This window comes from Dipodomys ordii, unplaced genomic scaffold (assembly GCF_000151885.1).
Source record: "Dipodomys ordii isolate 6190 unplaced genomic scaffold, Dord_2.0 Scaffold138, whole genome shotgun sequence".
Taxonomy (NCBI): domain Eukaryota; kingdom Metazoa; phylum Chordata; class Mammalia; order Rodentia; family Heteromyidae; genus Dipodomys; species Dipodomys ordii.
This window is the reverse complement of record NW_012267354.1, coordinates 2,795,361-2,816,607: the sequence shown is the minus strand read 5'-3', so window position 1 is coordinate 2,816,607 and position 21,247 is coordinate 2,795,361. Positions and strand designations below refer to the sequence as shown.

The window sequence follows — 21,247 nt, the reverse complement described above, 5'->3', positions numbered from 1 at the left end:
GCTTCCGGATCACAGCAACCAATCAGGGCGCGGGATGGCGGTTGGGCGGAAATTTCAAACTGCCCGCGCAACCTCCGCACTGGAGCTTCACCTAGCAACCCACTTACTCCAACAGGTGATTTTAGTTATTGCTGATGCAACAAAGTCATCAGTACTGGACATATATACTTCTAAGTGTTAAAAAGACGCTCTGGAAGCTTAAGGACGCTGTGAAAAGAAAACCACAAGCAGGCCCGCTCTCTCTTGAGAAGATAGGTGGCTCTGAAAAGAGCCTTTGGGATACGAAGTCGAGGCTTACTTGGAGCTGGTGTACTTGGTGACGGCCTTGGTGCCCTCGGACACGGCGTGCTTGGCCAGCTCCCCGGGCAGCAGCAGGCGCACGGCCGTCTGGATCTCCCGAGACGTGATGGTCGAGCGCTTGTTGTAGTGCGCCAGGCGCGACGCCTCGCCCGCGATGCGCTCGAAGATGTCGTTCACGAACGAGTTCATGATGCCCATGGCCTTGGACGAGATGCCGGTGTCCGGGTGGACCTGCTTCAGCACCTTGTACACGTACACCGAGTAGCTCTCCTTGCGGCTGCGCTTGCGCTTCTTGCCGTCCTTCTTCTGCGCCTTGGTCACCGCCTTCTTGGAGCCCTTCTTCGGGGCCGGGGCAGATCTAGCTGGCTCAGGCATTGTGGAAGAGATTGTGGAACACATCGCAGCAACGTACCGTGTATTTATAGAACCTCAATTGCAAATAAGGTCGAGTGAGGCCTGTCTCTGACGATGTTTTTTTCAGAGCCAATCAAAATGTGTATCTCCCAAGATTATGTTTCCATTGGTTAAAACGAAGATAAAGTCTTAACCAATAACACGTACTCTTTTTCGCGCCCAGCAATGAATATAAAGACAGCTGTTTTTGAAAGCTTGGTGTAGTGCATTCTCAGTCATTACTATGTCTGGACGTGGCAAGCAGGGCGGCAAAGCTCGTGCCAAGGCTAAGACCCGCTCCTCCCGGGCCGGTCTCCAGTTCCCCGTCGGCCGTGTTCACCGGCTGCTCCGTAAGGGCAACTATGCCGAGCGCGTCGGCGCCGGCGCCCCGGTGTACCTGGCGGCCGTGCTGGAGTACCTGACGGCCGAGATCCTCGAGCTGGCTGGAAACGCGGCCCGCGACAACAAGAAGACGCGCATCATCCCGCGACACCTGCAGCTGGCCATCCGCAACGACGAGGAGCTCAACAAACTGCTGGGCAAAGTCACCATTGCCCAGGGCGGCGTCCTGCCCAACATCCAGGCCGTGCTGCTGCCCAAGAAGACCGAGAGCCACCACAAGGCCAAGGGCAAATGAGCAAATTTATTTGCAACCATAACAAGAAACCAAAGGCTCTTTTCAGGGCCACCTATCTTCTCTTAAAAGAGTCCAACGATTGCCTAGTGTGCAGTAGGCCAAAAGTACTGGCTGAAAAGCTTCTGAAGCTCAAGTGGGATAATTAGAAGGGAAAGCTCCAGTGAATTCTGGAGGTTAGCCACTAAGCTGCTGTGGAAACACTTGCCAAAATTGTTCAAGTGCACAGCCACTAAATAGGGCATACACAATGAAGTGTTTGCGATTCCTCCCTGCAGTGTAAGCTTAATAGTTACAGTTGTTCACATCTTCCTGTTTCTTGTACTGAGTACAGCTACTTGGCATCCTAGTGCAACTGGTATATACTAACTATAATGATCCTAGTAGTTTATTTTGGTAGGTGGTTGATAAATTGTTCTGTCCTTAACGTCTTCCAATTTAGCTCAATAAATCTAAATGCAAGTATCAATACAGGATATATTCTGCAAGCATAACAGCAGTTAAGTGAAATAGCTTGACCTGGACAAAGCCTAAAAGTTCGGAGAGCCTTAATTCATCACATTGTTTATTTTTTTTAATTTTCTTTTTTTTTTTTGGGGGGGGGGGGTATCCGGTCGTGGGGCCTGAATTTGGCCTGGGCCTCAGCTCTTCAGCTCAAGGCTAGTGCTCTACCATTTGAGCCACAGCACCACTTCCGGTTTTTTTCTTTTTGCTTATGTGGTGCTGAGGAATCAAACCCAGGGCCTCATGCATGCAAGGCAAGAGCTCTACCACTGAGCCACCTCCCAGCCCCACTTTGTGTTTTTTAAAGCACTATGGATTTCAAGAATGAATGACAAAACAGCCAGTGTGGAAAAGGATAATGTTTTATTCTACCAACCTAGGGTTTTTGACTGAGCCAAATAATTATAAGGCAGATTAACAAGGGAAGAACAAATTGACTGTTGCCCAGCCTGGCCTTCTTCCAAACCTCTGCCTTCTGAATGTTGGGATTACAAGTGTGCAGCAGTAGGCCTGTCTCAACTGTTTTGTGTGACATAAGGACTTGACTCAACTTACAAAATGTACATTTTATACTAGGTTAAACAATTGTGGGAAAATATCACAACTGGGAAAACGAAAAGAATTATTAGATCTATTTGGATGTATTTCTGGTCTCAACGTCCTGTCCTTAATACTTTTAAAAACAAAACAGCTAAATAAGCATGTGAATATGTGCAGAATATTCTCATTATGTATCTCCAATAATATTACATTTCTGTTTAATGACGGTGGTTGGGGCAGAAATCACATTAAATGAGAAAAGACAACAGCCTTGGATCTTAATTTTAAAAAACTGGAAGAAGTTAATTCCGCGCAGCAGGCTTCTTTCCCTTTTAGGGCCCCTCCCCCAGCATACAGACTTCCCGCCGCAGCTCTTGCGGTCTTCACTCCGGTCCGCAGAGACTACCTATATAAGAGGAAGCTGTTAGTGGCTCCCAGACAGTTGTTCTTCGCTCTTCAATCTCTAAACATGTCTGGCCGCGGCAAAGGGGGAAAAGGCTTGGGGAAAGGAGGTGCTAAGCGCCACCGCAAGGTTTTGCGCGACAACATTCAAGGCATTACTAAGCCAGCCATTAGGCGCTTGGCCCGACGTGGAGGAGTCAAGCGCATCTCCGGCCTGATCTACGAGGAGACCCGTGGGGTGCTGAAAGTGTTCCTGGAAAATGTGATCCGTGACGCTGTCACCTACACCGAGCACGCCAAGCGCAAGACTGTCACCGCTATGGACGTGGTCTACGCGCTCAAGCGGCAAGGGCGTACCCTGTACGGCTTCGGCGGCTAATTTCCTTTTGGAAATCTTGTAAACAACCAAAAAGGTCCTTTTCAGGGCCCCCCATTCTGTCCAGGAAAGAGCTACAATGGCTGCCAGCAGTGGCTTATAATCAATTACCTGTGTGTTAACACCTGGAGACAAGCGGTTTCCAAGACTTACTATGGTTCAGGTGAGGCAGCAAAATAAAAAGGGCGAAGATTAATGATACATCAGGTAGAATCTGTTATTAGTGTGGTATATTTTATTTTAGCCAAATTAATACAGTCTTGCATATGGAATACTAGAATTATTTGAGAGAGCATGCTAAGTGTATTTTTCTTAAGCGTCTCATTTCCCAAGAAATTTAAATAGGCAGTGGTACTATACTGGAACAAATTTCTACTACTGTTTATGTGAGATCAGCCTATGGGTTATATAGATTTTGCTCTATATAACAAATGAAGTCAGGGTGAGCAATTGGAGCAGTGGTACTAACTACACACTATGTTGAAAATGAACTATAGTTAAGACAGGAGAGAAAAACTGGGAGAGCAAAGGAAGGGGTGACATCCAAAAAGAAATGTACTCTACGTAAATTATGTAACTATAATTCCTCTGTATATCACCTTTATAATTAAAAATATTTTAATGGTCAGGTAAGTTAAAGTTGTACTGCTTAGGAAATAACTACAGGAAGCTCAAATAATACACTCCCCTCTCTTCACTTCTGCTTTAGTAGTGTTTCTCCCATTGCCTATGCCCTTCCTTGCTCTGTTTTCTTCAAAAAGTAACTATTAAAATGTCTTCTACCCATTTCTAGGCTCCTTTCCATATTTGAAAATATGCATTATAAATTACCTTTGTGATTTGACATATAGCAATATTCCAGCTATATAGAACACTGCTTGGTATATTGGTAAGTGCTGTGTTAAAAATAAGTTGTTGCTGTATTCCTTAAAATATTAATATAGGGCTGAGAATGTGGCTTAGTGGTAGAGTGCTTGCCTAGTATACATGAAGCCCTGAGTTCAATTCCTCAGTACCACATAGAAAAAAATCAGAAGTGGTACTGTGGCTCATGTGGTAGAGTGCTAGCCTTGAGCAAAAGAAGCTCTGGGACAGTGCCCAGACCTGAGTTCAAGTCCCAGGATTGGCAAAAAAAGAAAAAAAATGTAATCCATAAATGTTATGGTTGTCTGTTTGGGTGGAGGGTGTTATGGTAGTCTTTTATTTGCAATCTACATCTCCCACTATTAAAAGTCCTATAAACTCCATGCTTGTCATATGAAGTCACTGAACTAAAGCACACTAAAGATAAATTGAACTGGTCAGAGTCTTTGTGATCCTCGGTTTCCATTTCTCTACAAGAGAAATGTTTCTCTCTTGCAGACTTTTATCTAGACTTTCAGTCTAGCGTCTTCTGAACCCAGAAGGCTGCAGAGAAGTAGGGGAGACGGGGACACACTAGCAAAATGGCTACATATAAAGCCAACAAGCAGTCCTAAATAACTTCATTTGGTATCTACTATAATTCTGTTCTGTGTAGTTTCCAGCCTAACCTTGCTTAGCTTTCTCACACCCGGCTAGTAACTCGCCTGCTCCTTTCTGAGAACCTCCAATATCTAAAATCTTTGACATTCTTGTCTCTAGGCCAAACCATACCCTGTTATGCATGCAGGTCTTACCGGGATACACGAGAAGCCCACAAGCCCCACCATCTTGATCCGTTATCCCACCAAGCCTGTGTTTAGTGTCTGCTCCCTTTCCTCGCCTAAACAGAAAGCAAATAAACCTTTGCGTCCTTGGTTGCCATTCTGATTCGGTATTCTTTCACCTGCCAAGAATCCCCCAGACCTAACAGCGTCCTAATTTGGCCCACTTCACGCCTTTTCCCAAGGCTTTTTTCTTTGTTTTGTTTCTATTTGAGCTCAGGGCCTCACGCTCAGTTTGCTTGCTTGGCTTGTGCCCTACCACTTGAGCCACGACTCTAGGCCTTTGTTTAAACACAGCATTCTTTATAGAAAGCTGAGACTAATTGCAGGTTGCAGGGATGCACTTTGGGAAGTCAATGAAGACAAACTTCACTGACAAAGGCCCATTAAAGCACCAAAGGAGAAAAGGTGTGACAGAGACAGGAATCCAACCCACTGCTCAAAAATACCTGCCCAAATCTTAACTTTACACTTGTGTCCACCCGGACGCTAGCATTTCCGGCCTCTGAACCAAGACACAGCAGCCTGCTCCTTGTGCAATTTCTACAGCCTAAAAGGACTCAAATGGTAGTGTACAGCTCTAGTACTGACAAAGTAAGTGGCTCTCAAAAGAGCCTTTGGGGTTAGTCGTTCTGCTCCATCACTTAGGCTTACTTGGCGCTGGTGTACTTGGTGACGGCCTTGGTGCCCTCGGACACGGCGTGCTTGGCCAGCTCCCCGGGCAGCAGCAGGCGCACGGCCGTCTGGATCTCCCGAGACGTGATGGTCGAGCGCTTGTTGTAGTGCGCCAGGCGCGACGCCTCGCCCGCGATGCGCTCGAAGATGTCGTTCACGAACGAGTTCATGATGCCCATGGCCTTGGATGAGATGCCGGTGTCCGGGTGGACCTGCTTCAGCACCTTGTACACGTACACCGAGTAGCTCTCCTTGCGGCTGCGCTTGCGCTTCTTGCCGTCCTTCTTCTGCGCCTTGGTCACCGCCTTCTTCGACCCCTTCTTGGGCGCTGGAGCGGACTTGGCTGGATCAGGCATGGTGAAAAACAACAATGTTGAGGACAAGAAGAGGAACGCGGGCAAAAAAAATAACTACCAGCAAAGCACAGTCCATACATAGAGCTCTGTATGTAAATAGGGTGAAGTCTCTGTCCGATTGGTGGTTAGTCAAAGCGGGTTCGCTTTATCCAATCAAAATGCGTAGAGGCCAAAGACGTATTTCTATTGGTTAAAATTAAGCTAAAGCTTTAGCCAATAACAGGCATTCTTTTTCGCGCCCAAGAAAGGCTATAAAGACTGCGGTCCTTAAACCTTTCTCAGCTGCTGCTTTTTGTGGACTCTTGTCAATTATGTCTGGACGTGGGAAGCAGGGCGGCAAGGCTCGCGCCAAGGCTAAGACCCGCTCCTCCCGGGCCGGTCTCCAGTTCCCCGTCGGCCGAGTTCACCGGCTGCTCCGTAAGGGTAACTATGCCGAGCGCGTCGGCGCCGGCGCCCCGGTGTACCTGGCGGCCGTGCTGGAGTACCTGACGGCCGAGATCCTCGAGCTGGCTGGCAACGCGGCCCGCGACAACAAGAAGACCCGCATCATCCCGCGACACCTGCAGCTGGCCATCCGCAACGACGAGGAGCTCAACAAGCTGTTGGGCGGGGTGACGATTGCCCAGGGCGGTGTCCTGCCCAACATCCAGGCCGTGCTGCTGCCCAAGAAGACCGAGAGCCACCACAAGGCTAAATAAGTAGCAAGGTTAGAAATACTGAGGAAACAAAGGCTCTTTTCAGAGCCACTTACAACCCAGGAAAAGAGTTGTTACATTATAGTAAATGCTTTACATTTGGGTAAGGTGTTCCCCAGTGCCTCAGGTTAAAACAGCCTAGAGAATTGGTTTCAGGTGAAGGAAGGAAAGGGTAAATGCAAGCTTCCCAGTGGGGAAGCTCTAGCTGGAGCCAACTGGATAGGATTAGCAGTATTGAAAGGCCTGCAAGATTATAATCATAGCGAGGGTCAGGCATAACAGTTCTGTAAGATATGGGAAAGTAACCATCCAGATCTCTGAAGTTTAAGAAGTTCAAGCTACATTTAAGCAATTTGCAAGCTACTTATTAAGGCTTTGTCTTCTATACACGGGTTTATTTCCATCTTTGCAAAGGCATATTCAGTTGAATAAAATGTATTACACTTTCATAGCCTTTGAAGTAGGTACTTCAATTCTAATTTGAAAGAGAAGGCACTTGCTGTTGCCCAGTCGAGTCTCAATTTGGAGGGAGATACCTATACATGATAAGTCTATCCCTTGGTTATCTACCTTGGGGAAAACACGTGTAGTGACATGTGTTGGGTTCTCTATAAGTAGATGCTGAGACAGAGTTTGGGAGGTGAGAGGTAGGACAAGGATTGGGCAGAAAATGCAAAACTGCTACAGACCAGCCATACATGTTCAACTCTGTATTGGCAGGCAAAGATGTTCTGGACTCCTTTTGCTGGTTCCCATTTGTCTGGGTCACTGACTTTAAAACAGCCCTGGGGAACAAGGTAATGGTGAGATGGAGCTTAGCAGCTGAACCAAACACTGAAAGAACTAACAGCTGTTGCCTATCTATCTGCAAAGTTGCTCTCAACTGGGCCTCAAGTTCTTTCTTGGAGAACTGAACAGTGAACTTTCACATCTACATCATAGATTCAACACTGTCCTGTCTCTGAGTCCTGTCTATGATGATGTCTGTGAGACTGAACTTAACATATATAGATAATATTGCTTCTATCTGAGGATTTAAATAAACAAGATGTGTTTTCAGAGAAAACCTACAAAGCTTTCTAAAAAGTTTTAATATGTTATTACTGAAAAAGTTTTAGATTCCTCAAGCACTGATAATGCAAAGTAGTATGAAACTATTATAAGGAACAGGAAAGGAAAGCTCTTCCAACTAAGTTTCACTTCCTGCTCCAGAACATACTCTACATCATACTCTAAACTTCAAAGACAGTGAGCCTTTAAACAAAGTATGAAAATGATATTAAATTCCTACTATTTATGTGCTACATTTATAACATGAGTATCTATTCCCACAGTTTCTGTACATATTGTTCCAGTTCTAACTTGGGGGGTGGGGGGAATATGGTGCTATTTATTCAGTCTGACCCTAAATGTGTACGAGACAAACCTATACAACGGTTATAATCTACCTTAACATAGATCCCATATATAATTCTCCTCTTAACTACCTGGTTTCATATTTTGGTCTAAGATGTATAAGAACTTGGGTGGAAATGTTAAAGGCAGATAAAATTTTAGCAGGACACTCCCACATTATATTTGCATTAAAGGATAGCAAGTGAGAAAGAACATTAGATTTAATTATTCAAGAACTGTTTACAATAGTAGAAAATAACTAAATGCAACCAAAGATTTCTTAGAATAGAGATGTTTAGCAACACAAAAATTTTTATGTACACATTTTAAAATGCATACATGCTTTTTCTCCCTTTATAGGCTCATCTTCGTATTTATTGCTAGATGGAGTCACTGTCATGCATTGGTTGTAGAAAACAAATGAAAATAAAATATGATATGTGAAAGTTTAGGGAGGAAATGTGGCCTAGTGGTAGAGTGCTTGCCTTGCATACACAAGGCCCAAGGTTCAATTCCTCAGTACTACATAAACAAAAAGGAAAAGGAAAATAAACTCATTAAAAATGTCAATAAAAAATATGTAAAGGTTTATACGCCAGAAAAATTCAAGATTATAGTACTTATTATAAAGTAAAAAGTGTTATGTTAAAAAAAAGATTATAGTACTTAGTAATGACAATATGGGAAATATATGTGGTTATGACAATGAGGTACTTACTTGGCTAATGACAAAAGAATATAATTTTGTATCTGCCTTAAGAGAAATAGTTAAGGGATAGTGCCCAGGCCCTGAATTCAAACCCCAGTACTTTACTGGTCCCCCCCCAAAAAAAATTTTAATCTTACTACATTCATAGTAGAACTATTGAATTTATATTTTAAAACAAAGTACTGTTTTACATTTTATTTGAAACTTTGTGAGGGCCTGAAAAGCCAAGCTGTGAGACCCAAAAGGATTGGGAACTTGGAAGGCCTTCCCCCAACATATTCTCAAATTGCTGAGAGTTTCCTGGAAAGGTCAATCAGTCCTGACCCAACAGGAATTTGGATTTCTAAACTGGGTGTGGGCTAATTCCACCCTAAACTGCCACAGAGCCTGGCGGTATGCTAAGATTTATGCAAATTGTGACCTGTTTATTGTTTAGCTCTAGATCTCAAGATGAGGAAGTCATCTACCACTTGTACACAAAATATTGTTACTTGTTGAAGCTTGTACCTTACTTTCTGCCCATACTTCCCTACATGCAACCACTAAAAACCTTGATGAATGGAACCTTAGGATCTAAAGCTGCCAGAAGGCTACAGGTCCCCTGGTACTGAAAACCTCAATTCCAAGGTCTGGTCTCTGTCGGAGCAGATTAAGGGGCACACAGCAGGCTGCAACATGTATTAATAAAAATTAGATTAGAACAACAAAGTGTATACAGGAATTAGCTTGCTTGATTTGATCTGGTACTCCAGTGACTTTATATTTGCTATTTCCTTGGCCCACATTGTTTGGCCAATCATTCCTTGATTAATCCCTATTCATTCATCAGTTTCTATAATTCATTTCTACCAATAGCATATTCCTTTATTTCTAACCTCCATTATACCATCCAATGTCATTTACCTTTTTTTTTTCTGATGGGGGGGCTGAATAGCGTGATTTAGAAGGTGAGAAAGCCTCTCATTACATAACTAAGGCTGGCCTCAAATTTACAATGTTCCTGTCCCTGCCTAAGCAGTGCTTGGATTACAGATCTACCCCACCACAACCCAAACTTGCCATTTACTTTTATAAATCAGGTTCTTAAACTTGTTACAATTATGAAAATGCAGTAGTCACTCCCTGATTCACAGGGCATATATTTCAATATGCCATCTGTGGATACCTGAAATGGCCCTGACACTTAATGCCTGTTCCGTATTAACAAAGTATATGTTATACACTGTGCCCATTCACTTTTGCAGTGTGAGATGCTACAGCAATGCTACAGCATCATTCCTTCTTTACAATTTCTTGGATAGAAAAAATTCGTTTTTTACAATAGCTGTCACCATTAGCTGGGTAGGAACAGAAAATTGCCCCCACATGAAGTGCTGTTCTTCTATTGCTTTAAAAAATAAAAAATAAAAAACACTCTATTTAAGGCAATGAAAATACCCCTTACAACTATATTCATCTTTTGTCTCATTCCTTGAATCTCCACCATTTTGAAAATAGAAATCCATGGGGGGCGGGGTTTGAAACCTCTCATCCTTCTCAAAATCACTGTAGTGAGTGTGTCAGAGAAAATTCTCAGGCCTTCAAAAATAAGCACAAAAGGTTATTTCTAGGCCTGTGGAACACCAAAGATGCAGCTTTTCTCTCTTAAAGAGAAGTTCATGGAGATCAACCCAACTGCCAAAAACAGTTTATTCACAGGAGGCTTGGGGACTGAACCTAGAGCCTTATCTGTGGGAGGCAAGCACTCTAACATTCATCTCTATATCCTCAGCCCTATAGAAGCCTTCTAAATGGAGCCAGAGAAGGAAAGAGATCTGTTTCGAACAGACGTGAGACAGAGAAGCAGCTTACATTTTCTTACTTCTTGCAACATTTCTTTTCTCTGTGGTCTGAAAGGTTTCCTTGTTTTTTCTTCTTAGTTTTCAGGGCTTTGCATTTAAGCTCCACCAAGTCACGCCCCCAAGACCTAAGGGGAGGGGAGAAGAGTAAGCAGAGAAGGATAGAAACGAAAGAAATATGACCTAGAACGGAAAGGATTTTATGGGGAGGGAAGGAATCGGACAAGGCCTCCCTGATGAGCAAGAGTCTGAAGCAGAACCAAGTTTCACCTGGTAACGCGCATTTACAAAATGGTCCTGAATTGAGAGCAAAGGACGTTCCTCACCTTAGCCCTAGAAGGTGTGTCGATACACCCGCAGAGCTCTGGGGGCCACGGTAACAGAATGTTTTCACATCTTTTATACCAACCTAGATGAAGAGAGAGAAGGAAAATTCAAGGTCTGGGCGCCCCTAGATGTCGTGCACTTTCTGGCCTCTGAGTCCGGATGCCCCATATCCGCACCTCACCGATCTCTTGGCCAGGAGGCAGCCTCCGTGTCCTGAAAACAAAGACACTTCTAGTTCGTGTTGAGATGCCAGATTCACGCCAAGCTACTGGAGATTCTAACCAGTTTGGCTAAAATCACACACACACACACACACACACACCAAGCCCTCCATTACGCTACCAAAATTCTTCTTTGTTTTTTTAACCAAAAATAATGTTTTATTTCTGTGATTGTTTCCCTGTTTCCTGTTCCTGTTCCTCTGCATAATGTGGACATGAAATTCAGACATTTGCTCATTTTAATTTGTAAAAGAACTATACAAAAACTTAATTCTAAAAATTTTCATTCTAGTATACTTTAAGGAAAGCGATCAGAAATCATTGGATATGTATAAGATGTAACTTTGTAAGTCAGAGCAAGAGACATGCGCAGTGTGTGCCCGAAAGGAGAGCAGGGAGTTTTCAAATGTTCCCAAATCAGACAGCAGCCAGGCAGGTTCGGAAAATTCCTTGTAACAATTGAACTCTTGTGCCCTTTCACCTGCAAACTCCCGAGGGGAGGAGGGGGGCTGGAGCGCCGTGGTGGGGTCATTGACGAAGACAAAGCGCCGTTCTTTGAATGACACGGGACGCATTCTTGTGAAGTAAGCCAAGGAAGGTCCCAGAGGCAGGTAGCTCCCGGTGGCGTGCCGTGATCGTATAGTGGTTAGTACTCTGCGTTGTGGCCGCAGCAACCTCGGTTCGAATCCGAGTCACGGCAGTAGCATCAGCCTACTGGAGCTTTTCTGTTTTGAGAAGAGAGCGACACTTCAATCAACTAGCAATTCAATCAACCAGCAATTTACCAGAGCTGGTGACATGACTCCAGCACCAACTGTAAGCAATGAAGTGAAAGCAAAAACAAGGTCCTGATTTCAAGGTGGCACAAAACAAGAAAGCTGAGATTTTCCCTTTAAACACTATGAACGTGAAGAAAAAAAAAAAGGCTGTTCAAAAGCAGATTTAGATTTACATAGCATTGTTCTTAAAACACAAGAAATACTTTTGGGTTGTTTTAAGTACATTTTCCTGGGAAATAGATGATCACAGAGAGCCGATGCTTGCCAGCTGGGTGTTCTACTACTTGAGCACACCCCCAGCTCTAGAGGATAGATTATTAGTCACCCATTACTGGGCTGGCCTAAGAAAGAAGGAAAGAAAAGGAAGAAAGGAAGGAAGAAAGAAGGAAGGAAGGAGAGAAAGAGAAAGGAAGGAAGAAAGGAAGGAAGGAGAGAGAGAACGAGGAGAAAGAGAAAGAAAGAGAGAAAAGGGGGGAAGGAAAGAAAGGAGAGAGAAGGAAGGAATTATAAACTTAAACCTGGAAAAAAGTTGGAGGACTTTTTTTGGGGGGGAGCAGTTAGGGTCACCATGACTGAGAAGAATAGCACCTATTTTTAGAACCTTCAGTTTCAAACAAGCAGACTGTGAGGAGGGCAGAGAGGAGAGACCGCCTGGGGTGGCTAGAAAATACTAGTAGACAGTTGGTGCTACCTGGGGACCACTGTGAGGCTGGAAGAACAAACATCCCAAAGGAGCTTGCATGAATCCAGTTCTGCGATATAACACCCGGACAACACCTAAGTGGGGCCTCATCAATTGTCAACCTTGGGGATCGTTAGGGTTCCAAAAATGCTAGCTTCTGTTTTTGTTTATAGTCACTTATTAGAAGTTTTAACCTGAAGGTTTCTTCCCTTTGGGGGACTAAAATAGCCCCAATATCTTCTCTAACAGTCTGCTTTACATGATGTGTGCCAGCAAAGCTTCCAAAATGTTGTTAGTGATCTGAGATGTCTTGTACTGTTGCTCAAGCTCAAGACAGCTTCCCAGTGCTTTACAGCACCCATAGTAATTATTCACATTCATTTGTATCCCATTCTAGCCCAGGCTTTTCTCTGATGTACAGTCTAATCTCAGTTTGGTTTTACATGAAACAAAGGGACAGAAACCAAACATGTATTAAGCCTAAAGGATCAGCTCTTCCTAGGTATTACTGGCTGAGTGGCAGAAACTTAGGCACCCTGGCTCAAGGATAAGAGGTATAGAATCCTCAAATGTGCTAAACCACTACCATTCTAGTTGAACCACACCCTGAATCCTTTTGCTTTTAGTTTTTCCAGAGTGTCACACTACCTTTGCCAAAGGTGATCTTGAGCAGTGACCCTCCTACTTCACTTTCCAAGTATCCGGGACCACAGGTATGACCACCATACTTGGTCTCAACATGTATTTTTTGAATAATTTTATTGTTATTAATGTATTATGCAGAGGGCCTATCATTTCATAACTCAGGTAATGACTATAAGCATTATGCATAATGCTAACAAGGACAACTTGTATTTTTAAGAGATGTTATATATCACATGCCATCTGTACAAATTTTAAATATATACACAAGTCTTGACTTTGCAAAACTACATAGAATCAAAGTGATAGACAATGAACAAATTAGAAAAGTAAGGAAAGGAATAACTGGAGGAATTAATAGTAGTTAGCAGGAAGAATGAACAGCAAGTAGATTACATACGGTTTAGAGTAAGAAGAAATTGCTGGCCAGTGACCAGAGGGAAGTATATCTACCAAGAACCTTTCACAAGAACTCCTAAGTGATGTTTCCTCTTTCATTATGTTGCTTGCATTTTGTAGGTGTTCAATAAAAACATTCACCTTCATTCTCCTCCATCAAAGCATAGCCAGGTACTTAAGCATTTCAAAATATTGGTCTCATCTACTAACAAGCTAAAGTGCATTCCTCTAAACATACCACCACCCTTTCTACATTCATAAAATCAAAATGAAACCTCAGGTTAGCAGTCTTGTGACTGCCCAAAATGTCTCCTTCACCATATCCAAATTAGGGGTTCTGACAGCTTGCTGTAATAGTAATCACATTTTGCCTCACTCATTTCTTTCTCTTCATTTTTACTCAGTTTTGCAAGTTTTGACAAGAAGTATGACTTAACCCAGAGGGCCAAAGCACAGAACAAGACTATGACAAAAATAAAGATATTCTATGCTGTGGAACTCCAAGCTTAATTAAGCAGCAGATCTCCTGTTGAAGCCAAAGCTGTCCTTAAAAGATGGGGTCTCACAAAGCATGGTGGGAATAAATGGAATCAGGGTGACTGTGGATGGCCTCTTTAGCAGTGTGTCCAGGCCTGGGCCTGAGTCTGGGTCTAGACCTGCGTTCTTGAGAAACAGTTAAAATAGAAGAAAGCATGATGAGATTTCTCAAGAACAGAAAATTGGGAAATGGGCAATGTACTCTATAATCCAGTGTAAAGACATGAGTTTTTATATTCCTTGCTTGTCTTGGATGTTTCCCTTTGTTTGGACTTGCCTTTTCTTTCCTTGCAGAACAAAAACTCTATAGTGGAGGAAAGCTTTTCTGTCTTGCTGTTTTATATCCAATACCTAGAGAAGTATCTAAAACACAGAAGTAACATTTGAAGACAAAATGAATTTTTACGTTTAAAGTATATGGCAATATACATTATTTCCTCTAGGGGGCGATAGTCACCATAACAGAAATTTCGCTTTTAATTTGAAACCACTTTTAAACCTTGTATTTAAGAAATGGTTTTTAAATGCTGGGGCTTCTTTTACTTTTGGTACAAATTTGAAAACATATTGCATTTTCTTTGACACAAAATCAAGTAAAGTTCTAGCAAATTGGTACATTTTACCTAAGTGTTACATTTATATATGATATAACTGAATATGAGTATGAGAGGGGGCCCTGTGGCTTAGCTGGTCAAAGCGCCTGTCTAGTAAACAGGAGATCCTGGGTTCGAATCCCAGCGGGGCCTTCTCCTCGGGATTTTAGTATTTTCAATATCAAATCATCACTAAATATATCAAAGATACTTGGAGAAAGTTAAAAATGGCTAAAATCTCTTGTTCAGTTATGAAGACTTTCTTGCTAGGTATGTACCTTATTGAATGTTAAAGTGAAAGTAAAATGGGTCAAGTTTCTGCAGTTAATAACAAAGTTATGTTGGTTTCATAAAATTATCTTGTATTATGTGATAGAGTAACATTTCAAATTCTGTCCTAAAATTTCAAACTCCAATCTTAACCCCTGATAGTCAATATTATCAGCTAAATGATGGGTTTCATCATCAGTATCAAAGAATATATGTTGTGCCATTTGCTTTCGAATAGATTCTTTTACTTTCTAGAACAAAGAAGATTGGTAAAATTTCAATCCTCTTCATTCTGGTTTTGAAAACCCTAAGAATTTTGGTTTGGTTTTACTATGTTGCTTTATATGCCATAGAAAAGCCAAAAGCCCCAAAGTAGTGTCATTATTCTTGTTAGGAATTTTCATTAGGTCATTTGCTTTTGACAATTATAAACAATAACTAAACTTTTTGTCTTGGTTGTTTATCTTTCTTTGGGAGAGTAAAAAATGAAGTGACAAAGGGTGAACAAATGCAGCAGTGGTACTTACTAGACCCTACATTGAAAATGAACTATACAACTTGTGGGTGGGAACAAGAGGTAAAAACTGAGAGAGAGCAAGGGAAGGGGTGACATTGTCCAAAAAGAAATGCACTCATCACCTGACTTATGTAACTATAATGCCTGTACATCATCTTACAACAACAATAAAAATTTACTACTACTAATAATAATAATTAACCTTTCAATTATTTTTCATCCAGTATAGTTATTTGGTTTATGTTGATGCTTCTCTGAAAGTCCTTGCAACCACAGTGCTTGGTCCTCAAAAAAGAAAGTTTAATTCCAAGCCTCATGGGAAAATATCATGCAAAGTTTTGGGGGGCACAGATCTCTTCAATGACTTTAAGCCCATACCATTCTACTTATGCAGCATTTCCAGAACTCTATTCAATAAGCACATGCTGGGGAAATAAAAATAAGCCTGCCAAACAAAAAGAATATATCAATAGAAAAACCAGCACAACTTACTGGCTTAGCATTCACCTATTTATAGCTTCTTTAAGCTGTATATTTACATGTATATAAGGAAATGACTAAATAATAACAAAATCTTATTCATCTTATACAGCAAAGCAGGAAAAGGAGCAATAACTTCCCTTAAGTATTTAAAAAACACAGATTTATACCTCATGGGAATTTCCCATATATAAGAGAACCCTGAGCAATTCTGTTGGCACATATTTACCTATCTAAAGTTAATTGGGTCCACAATCTTGGAAATAGCTCTTACACTAAAAATACTAGAATGGCTTTAATCTCTAAAAATATTTATTTGTATACTCTCTAGTCTCAGCACCAAAATAATAATAAGGCCCTTTTTTGGTCAAAGTCAGCAACAGCCTGTCAAATCCTTCCTATCCCTTAACTCTATAGGTATAGCATAATACATTACTTATAATCTGTAAGTGTATTATATTATACCTGTAAATCTGTAAGTATATAATGGAAGTATTCCTTTTTGTTATTAGTATTATTTGTTTTAGACATTGACTTTGAGCCAGTCACTATTTTTGAAATGTAAAAACATGTTAGGAGGCCAAATAAAAGAGGGAAATAGTAGAGAAGATGTAAGTTAGGCACTATGGAAATTCAAGTAGCAAGACTCCAAGAAAAAGACAGGACAGGACAGGACAAGGCAAAACAAGGACATTGAGGCCTTTAGACCCCAAAGCAATTAATTCTAAAGGCTCTCTTCTATTCTCCTTCCATGCACCCATTTTTCGTCATCTAAATTCCAAACTTAATGCTTTTATCTTTGTTCAAAAAAATTAGCCAAATTTTAAATGGTCCATTAAATGTAGAGTGGAAGATATCATTCAACTATAACCTGACAGGTGAACCATTGATCCATTTGCTATGAAGCATTTGTGGCTACAGGTCTGAAGTTCAGTGGACAGCAATGCCAAGAACATGACCAAAAGCTAAACACAAGCAGAGCCTATTGCAATGCTACCCACATAATCTATTTATCTGAACTTTCTATTAGTACAAAGAATGTTGTTTTTCAAAAGCTTAAACTATTTCAAAAGTTTTGCCTTAACTTTTTTCCCGAAATGAGTTCCACTAATTCTTCCTATTTTTCCCTTCCTTAAACGCACAATACCCCAGCACAGTTGATTTTCTTTACAGAGTAGGCTGTATTTTTTTCCAAAACAAATTTTTAACTTGGAAATCAAACAATTCTAAGCGAATACAAGTATGGTTCTAATTAAACAGCCCTCTGTATTTGAAAATAATCAGTTACCACATAGTAAATGTCTGGAGAAAAATGTTTCACCCGTGGCCCGTACGGGGATCGAACCCGCGACCTTGGCGTTATTAGCACCACGCTCTAACCAACTGAGCTAACCGGCCGCTCTGCGAAGGCCTCCCTTTTCTCTCATCTACTTTAAAGAGATATGTAATTAATACTTGGGATTTGTGCCTTTTTTTTCATAAAAACTTTTTTAAGAAAAGGAAAAACACAATTTCCCACTAGCACCCTCCCTCCCCCGAGTAAAACCTGCTTTTCCCAGGAAAACCGATTTTTCTCCCAAACTGCTATTTCTGATCCGAAAACCCTTAGAACGATGTCCCGGAGCTGATGCCCTCCTCCCGTAGGAGGGGAGCGGGAGCGAGCCCCAGACGGTGAATCGTTCACGGAGCCGCAGGCTCGGAGGACTAGGCTCCTGCGCACGGGGCGCGGACTCCGCTCCGCTCTTTGAGCCCAGGCCGGCGGGCCTGCTCTTCCCGGGGTCCCGGGGAACCCGCGCCCTCTCTGTCTGGCCTAGCAGGGTTTCTAAGGCCAACACCACTAAGCCGGCAGCAACTAACTTAGAAAAAAATCGGGCTCTCGGCTGCAGTTCCGCTCACGGGCGCTTGGTGACGCCCGAGGGCCGACTGAGGCCCACCGGGGAGAAAGCACCCAAGAGCCTCTTTCCATTCCAGAAAGAATCAAGACGTCCAAAATCGATGACCAATCAAGCACCGGCTATCTATCTCATGGACCAGGGGAAAATGCTGATATCCAGAGGAAACGGAAGAGCCCCAGTTAGGAAGCTCGCAATTAAGAACGGTTAAATGAGATGCTCTCTGCCTGGGGCCATGTCCTGATCTCCCTGCAGGCAGGGTCAACTCAAGCAAGAACCAAAGGAGTCCTCTACTTTTTCTTTAAGGTCTTTTGAATTCTATGAAACCCCGATTCCTTTGCTGCTTCTCTAATTTCTTGTTTCATTTGAAGTTAGAAGCCCATCTCCTAAACACAAGTTTGTATCTCTGTAATATTGAAAGGATTGCTTTCTCCCTCCCTGCCCCCTCTCTCAGTTTTAACAGCAAAAGTGCACTAGACTGACTTCTCTTCGTTTTACTGTTGCTGTAGTTTGTATCTTACAATTTGAATCTTGTATTAAGCGGGGTGCTGTTGAGAGGTGGCAGAACACGTTATGACAGGTCACTGGGAATAGTGGGACCCAGGCCTTCCTCTTCCTGTCTTTTGCTCCTTGTGGAAAATAATTTTCTCATACTTCATTCTAGACCCAGTCGTGAGCTGAAAATCTCCCAAACTGGGAGGCAAAATGTATCTTTCTTTTTTTGAGTTGATTGGCATTTGTTCAAGTGGTAGGAAGCTAACCCACTGTGTTAGCTAACACACGGTGTCTATGCATATTTAAAATCTTCATCTGTTTTATGACCACTCCTGCACTAGCCCAAGAATCTAGAAAGGCAGAGGAAACAAACATTTCTCTCCTCTACATACCCATTGCATTTCAGCTTTTTATAAGCTTCAAGACTAAGGTACATCGGGCACATAGACAGCCAGAGGACTCTGCCACCGTGTCATTCCTTTGGTCCCAGAGATCCTAGCCAGTCTGCCTTTCTCTCTCTCCAACTCTCGGTCTTCTTGTGTTTTTATTTTATATACAATGTCCAGTTGTTTCATTGGACTAATTATCAAGAGGAGGGGGATAAGTATATCTAATCCATCTTCCTAAAATACTGAATATGTATTTATTGTTGTATACGTATATTTTAATAGCAGACTGAGATAGAATAGTTACATATGTGCTATGTGCATTACAGTGTAATATATTAGCATTTATATTATAAGCATGTTAAAATTCTGTTTGCATAGATTGTATCTATCCGAAGCAAGCCTGAGGTTTTTAAGCAGAAATCAAAGTTGCTATTACTAACAGAAGGCTGCAGTGTGGCAAGGGCAAGAGCAAAGCCTGAGTACAAACCCCAGTGCTGCCACCCACACACACACACAAACCATTAAATTATTGTTAATACCAAGAGCAAACCATGTTTACCATATATTAGTTACACTATGTATTCACATTCGGAACAGCCTTTCTTGTGACATTTCCATGCAGGTTTACAATGTTTTCTAGTCCATCTCACCCTATCATTCTCCCTTTCTCCCTTCCTAAAACAATTTTAACAGGCTTTATTATCCTATTTTCATACATGAACCATTCTACTTTCACCATATTCCTGCCTTTCATACTCAACCCCACCTCCTCCCACTAGTGCCCACCCTCCCCCAAAAGAGCCTATTTCTCTTTCTCCACCTTACAAACCCCCACTGATCAACAGCTTTTCAAATGTTGTCTTCACATATGGTTGCAGTGTATTTCAAAATTATTCACCCTCTCTCTTTCTTTTTCCCTTTCCCTTTTCCCTTCTATTCCCAAGTAACCCTTTAGATAATGCTCATGTTCTAAGAATAACCATTTTTTACATTATGTCATTTACATAAAATGTAAAACCCTGTATAACATAATATTTCATTTATAGTACCTCCACATGTTTTAAAGCTATAAAAAAACAAACATAAAATTTAGAATAATAATTACCTGAAAGGGATTTATAGGGTTCCTCTAAACTGCAGCTAACACTATTTCTTAGACTTGATGATGGACACAGATATTTGTTGACTATTATTGATTATGTATTTATATACATATATTTATTTATTATAACTACATGTGCATGGTTAAGTAAGAAATTATGTAAAAATTATGCAAGAAATTACAGTTATATAAGAAATTGTGTAAGAAATTACACTAATATAAGAAATTATTAATATAAAAATACAAATAAAATATTCAGTTCTTTATTGTCTTCCAGTACCCTATGCAAACAACATTTATCTGAAAGAACTATAATCCTATTATCAGAGGGGGAAAAAAAACAAGCAGGATCCTTAACTGCTTAGACAATAAAGGTGAACTTTTTATTTTTGGTGCTCTGAGTTATATAAGAAAAAGTATCTTACATTATTGATGTCACATATATTTATATGAAATAAACATAAGAAGACTGAGAATTCGAGAGAGAAAAAGGCAGACAGGCTAGGGTCCTTGGGGCCAAAGGCATAACACAGTATCTTACATTACCTTATCTGATCATGTATTCTTTATTTAGATTTTTTGTTTGGGGAGGGGGGTTTCTTGGGGTTTAGGGTGTTTTTTTGTTTGTTTGTTCTGGTCATAGGGAGGTGAGCATTTTACCACTTTGGGCCACAGTTCCACTTCTGGTTTTCTGGTGGCTAATTGGAGTCTTAAAGACTTTCCTGCAGAGGCTACCTTCAAACCATGATCCTCAGATCTCAGCCTCCTGAGTAGCTAGGATTACAGGCATGAGCCATGGGCACCCAGCTTTATTTAGATTTTTTTTAACTTTAAATTTTTTTAGATGTCTGTCTCTCTTTTTACTTTTCTTTCTTCATAGGGTTTTGTCTTGTCTGTTGTTTAGTTTGGTTTGGCTTAGTTTCTTCTTTGTTTGGGGGATGTTAGTTGTTATTAATTGATAAGCCTTTAAGCTGAGACACTCTGGGTGATTAGAATTCCTAAAAAAAACCAAAGCTCACAGGAAACGGTATATTAAGTTTACACATAGTAAATTCAGTTTGCTGGTATTGATTTCAATCAATCAATCCAACAAACAACGTCTAACTAGGGACTTTCGTTGTTGTTTTACGGGTTGGTGGAGAAAAGACCTTTTGCTAGCTGTGCTTTTTTTTTTCTTTTTTTTTTCTTTTGTCAGTCGTGGGGCCTGAACTCTGGGCCTGGGCACTGTCCCTCAGCTCTTCAGCTCAAGGCTAGCACTCTGCCACTTGAGCCACAGCACCACTTCTAGCTTTTTTGTCTGCTTATGTGGTGCTGAGGAATCAAACCCCAGGGCCTCATGCATACAAGGCAAGCACTCTACCACTGAGCCACCTTCCCCGCCCCTCTTGATGGTTCTTTATATTTTTTTCATTTTATTTTA

General features: G+C 41.6%; 5 protein-coding genes and 3 non-coding genes across 8 annotated transcripts; 5 read left to right on the top strand and 3 right to left on the bottom strand.

The window, feature by feature from the left end:
• Nucleotides 1-260: 260 nt before the first annotated feature.
• Nucleotides 261-677, bottom strand: LOC105997008 (histone H2B type 1-like). Its single transcript, XM_013031275.1, has one exon. The coding sequence runs from the start codon at nt 673-675 to the stop codon at nt 295-297; it is 381 nt and encodes a 126-aa protein (XP_012886729.1). The 5' UTR covers nt 676-677; the 3' UTR covers nt 261-294.
• A 257-nt stretch (nt 678-934) lies between these two features.
• LOC105997013 (histone H2A type 1) lies at nt 935-1,330 on the top strand. The gene has a single exon (XM_013031282.1). It carries the CDS (start codon nt 938-940, stop codon nt 1,328-1,330), a length of 393 nt encoding a protein of 130 aa, XP_012886736.1. The 5' UTR covers nt 935-937.
• A 1,501-nt stretch (nt 1,331-2,831) lies between these two features.
• LOC105997053 (histone H4) lies at nt 2,832-3,204 on the top strand. The gene has a single exon (XM_013031329.1). It carries the CDS (start codon nt 2,841-2,843, stop codon nt 3,150-3,152), a length of 312 nt encoding a protein of 103 aa, XP_012886783.1. The 5' UTR covers nt 2,832-2,840; the 3' UTR covers nt 3,153-3,204.
• A 2,233-nt stretch (nt 3,205-5,437) lies between these two features.
• LOC105997010 (histone H2B type 1-H) lies at nt 5,438-5,895 on the bottom strand. The gene has a single exon (XM_013031279.1). It carries the CDS (start codon nt 5,863-5,865, stop codon nt 5,485-5,487), a length of 381 nt encoding a protein of 126 aa, XP_012886733.1. The 5' UTR covers nt 5,866-5,895; the 3' UTR covers nt 5,438-5,484.
• A 281-nt stretch (nt 5,896-6,176) lies between these two features.
• LOC105997014 (histone H2A type 1-H-like) lies at nt 6,177-6,563 on the top strand. Its single transcript, XM_013031283.1, has one exon. The coding sequence runs from the start codon at nt 6,177-6,179 to the stop codon at nt 6,561-6,563; it is 387 nt and encodes a 128-aa protein (XP_012886737.1).
• Nucleotides 6,564-11,678: 5,115 nt separating this feature from the next.
• Nucleotides 11,679-11,750, top strand: Trnah-gug. The gene has a single exon. It is a non-coding gene; the product is annotated as a tRNA-His (tRNA).
• Nucleotides 11,751-14,761: 3,011 nt separating this feature from the next.
• On the top strand, nt 14,762-14,835 carry Trnat-agu. Its single transcript has one exon. It is a non-coding gene; the product is annotated as a tRNA-Thr (tRNA).
• A 2,438-nt stretch (nt 14,836-17,273) lies between these two features.
• On the bottom strand, nt 17,274-17,347 carry Trnai-aau. The gene has a single exon. It is a non-coding gene; the product is annotated as a tRNA-Ile (tRNA).
• Nucleotides 17,348-21,247: the final 3,900 nt, after the last annotated feature.